This window comes from Hippocampus comes, unplaced genomic scaffold (genome assembly GCF_001891065.2).
Source record: "Hippocampus comes isolate QL1 unplaced genomic scaffold, H_comes_QL1_v1.1 scaffold36, whole genome shotgun sequence".
Classification (NCBI taxonomy): Eukaryota; Metazoa; Chordata; class Actinopteri; order Syngnathiformes; family Syngnathidae; genus Hippocampus; species Hippocampus comes.
Genome location: NW_017805695.1, coordinates 3,374,187 through 3,380,624, shown reverse-complemented (window position 1 = coordinate 3,380,624; position 6,438 = coordinate 3,374,187). Strand labels below are relative to the sequence as shown.

Below are 6,438 nucleotides of genomic sequence, written 5' to 3'. Positions count from 1 at the left end.
GGAACCTGGAAGGGTAAGGAAAAGACTCAGAAAGAAATGTCTGAAATCTTTTCAAAACAAAGTGGAGGGGTTATATTCTTACAGTATGACAGTATATTTAAAAAAATAAATAAATACATGAAAGAAAGGGGTCCTTCCATACAAAGAATGCCAACATGCTCTGCTTCTGAAATTCAAAGTCAAGAATTGACCAAAAGGATGAGCATTTGTTACATTTCTTTTTCACACCATTAAAAAAAGACTGTGGATCATTTTTTATGGCTCTGACGGCTCTGCAGAAAAACATAACCCTAATCCTCATTTGACATGTGCTTCTCCAAGATCAAAACTGATTTTCAAAAAGGGTTTCTAATCTTCGCGTATAATAAAAAAAAAAAAATAATACACATACAGCAGATTAGCAAGCCTTTACCAGTAGCTTGGGCTGCAGTGTATGATGGAAGGTCAGGGAAAAAAACTGATTTATGCAATAACTTACAGTTCCAAACGTAGTATTTTTCTGCAACAAAGAGATGACTGTTGTGGTTAGTGTATATGCTTTTCAAGCAATAGAAATTGGTTGGAAAGATGAGCAATGGACTGAATACACAAGACTGACAAGACTGAATAAACAGAAGCATATAGGAAATGAAAAAGGAGTCCGGTGCAATGGTAAGGTTACAACAAGGAATCGTGGTGGAGAAGGCGCTCAAGTTCAAGTATTTTGGAGCCACTTCTCAGAGCAGTGGCGAGTGTGGAAGAGATGCGAAAGAGCAGACAGGCAGGATGGAACAAGTGGAGGAAAGTGTCAGCTGTGACCTGTGGCGGAAGAAAATCAGCTAAAGTGAAAGAAAAGGTTTAAAGGACGATAGGTTCAGAGATGCTGGAAATGAGCAGAATACAGGAAATAGAGTTACAGGTGACAGAGGTGGCGATGCTGAGTTTCTCTTTGGAAGTGACGAGTTTGCATGTGGAGTTTGCATGTTCTCCCCGTGTCCGCGTGGGTTTTCACTCCAAATTGTCCCTAGGTGTGCGTGTGAGCGTGGATGGTTGTCTGTCTATGTGTGCCCTGCAATTTGCTGGTACTGTATAATCATTTCCGTCTTTGCAACTAAGTGACCATTTGAACAAATAAATCCGCTGTGTATAGGTTAACTAATGTCTGACCCAAAAGACCTGCTGTGCCAAGCAGAGGAATTATAGGAATAATAGGTCTATGTTGGTACTGATTGAGTTACCATCTAGATGTCATGGTTCCCTTGAGGGCACGTCAAACTATTGTTTACATTGTAGGACAAGGCGCTAGTTGGACAATGATAATACAAAACCTCCCATTACATAAATATTACCGGTACTTACAAATAAAACCTAACTTTTCAAAGTTACTGTCCAAACTTACCTTCCCAACAGGTTTTAAAGTGCAAATGTGTTTGTTTGTTTTTTTTTTTTTTTGAGAGATTACTACATTTTAAATACATTAAAAAGAAATTTGGACAAATTGTATTTTTTATTTTAATTGGTCATTCTTTGTACCGATTTGACAAAAAGATTACAGTACTGAGGTCAGGTGAACATGAACTTAAATTGCAGTTTCAGAGTCATACGAGCTCATTACTCATAAATTACTCGTGCAGTACGGTACGTCATTGTTACCAACCTTTGACTGTACCATGCTCATCTTTCACTCAGAAAAAAAGGCATGCAAAATGTATCATTTTGCACCCAATACACATATTATGGCACCACGATTATTATTATTATTATTTTTATCCGCAAGTGATAAATCACAACACATTTGCTCCATTCCGCACTGATTGAAATACAGTCAGAAATTGAATGTGTACTCATAGGTTTAATCAAAATTACGGATCAATTGTACATCCACGTGAGAAAAGTGGAGAAAGTATGTATTTGTATCAATATGCATATTCTGAATATAGCTGTGTCAAAAAGTGGTCAATTTCATATTTTTTTTTCACAAATTGATTCGATTGGTTTACAAATTATTGAGCAAAATAAAGTTTTGAAAATGGCGTTCTCTCTTTGTTGATGCAATGTTAATGACTCAACAAACATGCCATTTTGTTTGTTTCCTGAAAAGTGACGATTTTGGAGATGCAATGATTCCGCCGTACGTCAGCAATATCCTTCCATCCATCCTTCTATTATCCAAACCGCTTTATGTGAATTGAATATTTGTCATCACTAGAAAAAAAAAAAGCAGCTGAAAGGAGAATTGATTTGCACTCACCCCATTCCCTTTCTCCTTGTGGTCTTGTGTGTGTGAATTCACCTGGTTCGGACCACACACTCTCAACCTGAAAAGTCGTCCTCACCAACTTCACTTGAGTCCTCAAGAGGCTCCTTCCGATTCCTCCTCCTCCTCCTTAGTCTTGGTTCATCCACCTCAGGGAATCAGGACAATAAGGTGCACAGCCCTGACATATTAAACCTCTGGGAAGAGGAACACCCATATTCCCCTGGTTGTGTGTAAGCGTTCACACAATACGCAGAAAAGGTGTCCCTGGGGCGTTTTTTTTTTTTTTTGCCTTGTTCACTGCAGTCAAGCATGTGGGGCATCGATATAATTTTCAATCTCCTGCTAATCGCGAGGGACTAGTACAGCCTTTAAATGTTATTGCTTCGTTCTTTTGTTGGTGTTGTTTTTTTTAGGAACCTCCTTGCCTATTTGATCACATAGTTAAACCATGTCACCTAAACGTCAAAACAGAATGCTGTGTCGGGTGACCTTTGCATGGAGAATCACGATTGTCCAAATGCCATGTCATTTCAAGATCATTGTGCTTCAGGGATATTTGGATGTTTTTTTTTTTCCATGACACAACCGTGTCTCCTTCTGCTTTGTGATCTGTTATGTCTTGTGCAAGGATGTGTCTTTCCCACTCATGTCCTATCAGTTGACAGGGGATTCCAAATTCCAATAAATTTGCATTGACATCTAAAATATTTAAAGCGTATGCTCTTTACAACATCAGATGCACTGGAGAGCCAATGATAATAAGTAATTGAGGGTTGTGACATAGCAGGGCACTGCTTAAATATAATTTCAGTTTTATTACCGTATTTACAATGAAGAACCATCCATTGCGGGTTCAGGTTTCGCGGTCCTACTTTTTTTTTTTAATTTTGTACAGGTGGTAACTATGGGTGAAATGCTCGTCTATGTGGGTGTGATTCGATTATTGACCACAAGACGGCAGCACACACAGGAAGCTTTCAAGCGCGGCTGAAAATTATTGAACACATCCTCCTTTCGAAGTCGATAGAAAGTGACAGATGAAGGTTCATTTTCTAATGTAAGTCTTTCGGTATGTTTATTGTGTATATTGTCAGATGAACAATTGAGTTTGTTTGTTTGGAAAAAATAAGATGACGTCAGGACAGCCTAGTTTTGTTGAAAATTATTGAATGTCCTCCACTGTAAACCTGCTTTTTAAGCCTCAAAAAAAATTATGGCAGAAGGTTCATTTTATAATGTACATGTCTTTGGGCGATATTATTGGTATATATTGTCAGATGATATGTTAGTTCAGAAACACCGCTTTTGGCAATACAGTACAATGACATAACTATTGATGTAAGAACTTGTGAAGTGATTTTGGTCATCATCAAGAAAATGTCTAGATCAGCTTTTAAATTAAACTCTTATGAGCTGTTTTTGTTTTCATGAACATTTCATTAACAATCTTGAGTTGTACTAGGCCCTTAAAATGACCAGGATAGAGAAGAAAAATGGTGATCTCATACTTTTTTCCCATGGCTGTATGTTCCAGATTCCCCGCAATAATTGAAACTCTCTTATATAGAATACTCCAGTTAAATACACCCTATTAAAATGTTTTTTTATAGCATATACGGCATATACAGCTCTTAGACATTTTTGAAAGTCTTGAAACATTGTTTTAAAGCAATGCAAACAAATTTAAACATATAAAATATTGCGAGATTAAGTGCAAAGGATTACGAAATACTCTACAAACAGTCTGAAAAAAAATACAGTACAACATGTAACACAAAAAAATTGTGAGAGCACAAAAACTGAACTGCGATTTAACAGGTTTAACTGCATACACTGTGTTACATGTCACATAAACTTCTATAAAACAAAACAATTTTGTGTACTGGTCTATCTTTTAAAAAGTTTCTTATGAATGACCTGTTCAGTTGGCTCAACTAAACCGGGAAGTCCTTTTGCTTCATCATAAAAACAAAAGTCATTGCATGAAGGTGAAGTCTTTTAACCCTTTCATGCACCCTGTAACCTGATAACGTGGTAAGATGTCCACTGCAGGTCCTGTTGTCCCTGAAAGGGTGAAATAATATTATTTTTGTTGATAGGGAAGAGACATATTCTTTCAATTGCAGTTACAACTGGTAGATTTTTTTTTTTTTTTTTAATGTTTAAAATGTACTTTGTTTACTGTCCATCCATTCATCCATCTTCCTGGAGCGTATCCCGGCTGGGTACATCCTGGGCTGTCGTCATATCACTACAAAGGCATAGAAACTAAATATTATAGATATTATTCACAGTCCTTGCTATCATTTGAATGGTAATCGTCATGAAGACAACAATGAGAGTATGCTCTGAATAATATTTTCCAGGTAAATAATTACTGAAACCTTGAAAGAATGACTCATCTGCATCAACCGTGACTCACAACAGCTATGAAATGCTTTCCCAATTCTGGTTTCTATCCTAAAATATACTGACTCAGCATACTGGCTCAGGTTGTCCATTACGTCATCATACGATAATATTGAACTTTAAAGGTTTTAAAAGGCATTTAATATTCACCATAAATTAGTCCGATGTAACATTAAATCTTAGATATTAAGAGTAAGATATGATGTGTTTTACTTGTAGTGCATTATGAGAATCCTTATTAATATGGGGAGAGGTTTGAATAACTGAAAATGGAACTTGGGAATACAGTAGTACCGTTTTTTTCATTTTTATTTCCCAATTCCCATACACGCATGTAAGTTATTCACGTTATTCACGCATGTGTACACAAAGTATTTCTCTTCCATCTTTGCCATCCAAACTGTCCCGCGAAAACAGAATCCTACATGACCGACATTTTAAGAAATGTTAATGGAAGAGTTGATAGCATTTCGTAATCCTCTTAAATTAGTGGCCAAAGTCATATTTTGACAAAGAATATGAGTGTATTTTGTGCCCTAAACATCTCCTCTGGATGCTGTCTGCCTCTGTTAAAATCGTTTACATCCTTAGTTGAACTAATCGATCAATTCTACCTCTGAAATGAAATTATTAATAAATATATGATATGACAATCTGATTCAGTGTTTCGTGTTTTCTGAAAAATCTAAAAAACACAAAACCAAAACAAAACCATTATCATTATTATTATTATTATTATTATTTGTATTTTCAGGTACTGCACCTCACATGAAGCGGTAAATAGCTGTGTTTACTGATGGGACAAGACAAAAGATGCATACATGCAATAAAGGGGAAGAAGCTTTGAAATGTTAAGGGAAAGAACATCATACCCAAATATGGTCACACCGGAAAAGGTGTGCAGAGGGGGAGGGAGTTGGGTTTTTTTTTTTGTTTGTTTGTTTTGTTTTTTACAAACTCCTCCTCCTTCATACTCTTACGCAAATTCATGTGACGTATTGATACTCCCAGCATAATAAATTCTCTTCCTGCCTGCTCATGAGTTTGTCGACGTCCAAAACTAATTAAGTCAACTCGATTCGGTTTTAACTTGGGAGACGCACCTTTTGCTTTGAGTGAACCTTCACGCTACTTTCCGCTCGCCCGTCTGTCCAAACAGGTTTGAACTTTGAGGAGCACACATCTGTCGGAAGAACAGGAAACTTTACAACTCACCTTCGTGTATGAGGAGCAGATCGAAGGAGGACTTTCAACAAACTCGTTTTCATACTATGAAGATGTGGATTGCTCTTGTGCTTGCCGCCCTCGCGGTTGGAGCTTCGGCCCAAAGCTGTAAGTCCTTTTCAGTCTTTTTCATTTTGCGGTGTTGACAGCGTTTAACAACACTAATATTTGGCATTAAAGTTATACTTTAAGGTGCTTTATAAACCCACCTGTTAGTATTTTAATCATCATGACTGATGTGATGCTTCCTGTGCATCAGAAAAATTGGAAAAGAACCGTGGAAAACGATCACCTCAAACCTGCTCACATTTGAAGACAACTTTTTAGTTTTTAGTCACAGCATTGTCTCACATTGAGATTTTACAAAGACTGAATTGTGTTGGGTCACTAATTTCAAGACTGCAACTCGATTTTTTCCCCCAGAATGAAAACATTTTCGCATCGTGACCGATAAGTCACACTGATGCTGACAGTTAATTATGAGTGTGTTCCTACCAAAATGAATGTTTATTGACTGTGCATTTTCTCTTTGAATTGAATCCATATACTGTGTATATATATATATA

At 36.9% G+C, this 6,438-nt stretch overlaps 1 protein-coding gene across 1 annotated transcript in view; it reads left to right on the top strand.

Moving 5' to 3' along the window:
• The first annotated feature begins 5,679 nt into the window (after positions 1–5,679).
• LOC109523185 (epithelial cell adhesion molecule-like) overlaps positions 5,680–6,438 on the top strand; it is a 4,650-nt gene continuing 3,891 nt past the window's right edge. The window contains exon 1 of the mRNA XM_019882167.1: positions 5,680–5,980. Within this exon, the coding sequence (XP_019737726.1) occupies positions 5,872–5,980 (109 nt within the window). The 5' untranslated portion in view covers positions 5,680–5,871. The remainder of the gene's footprint in view (positions 5,981–6,438) is intronic.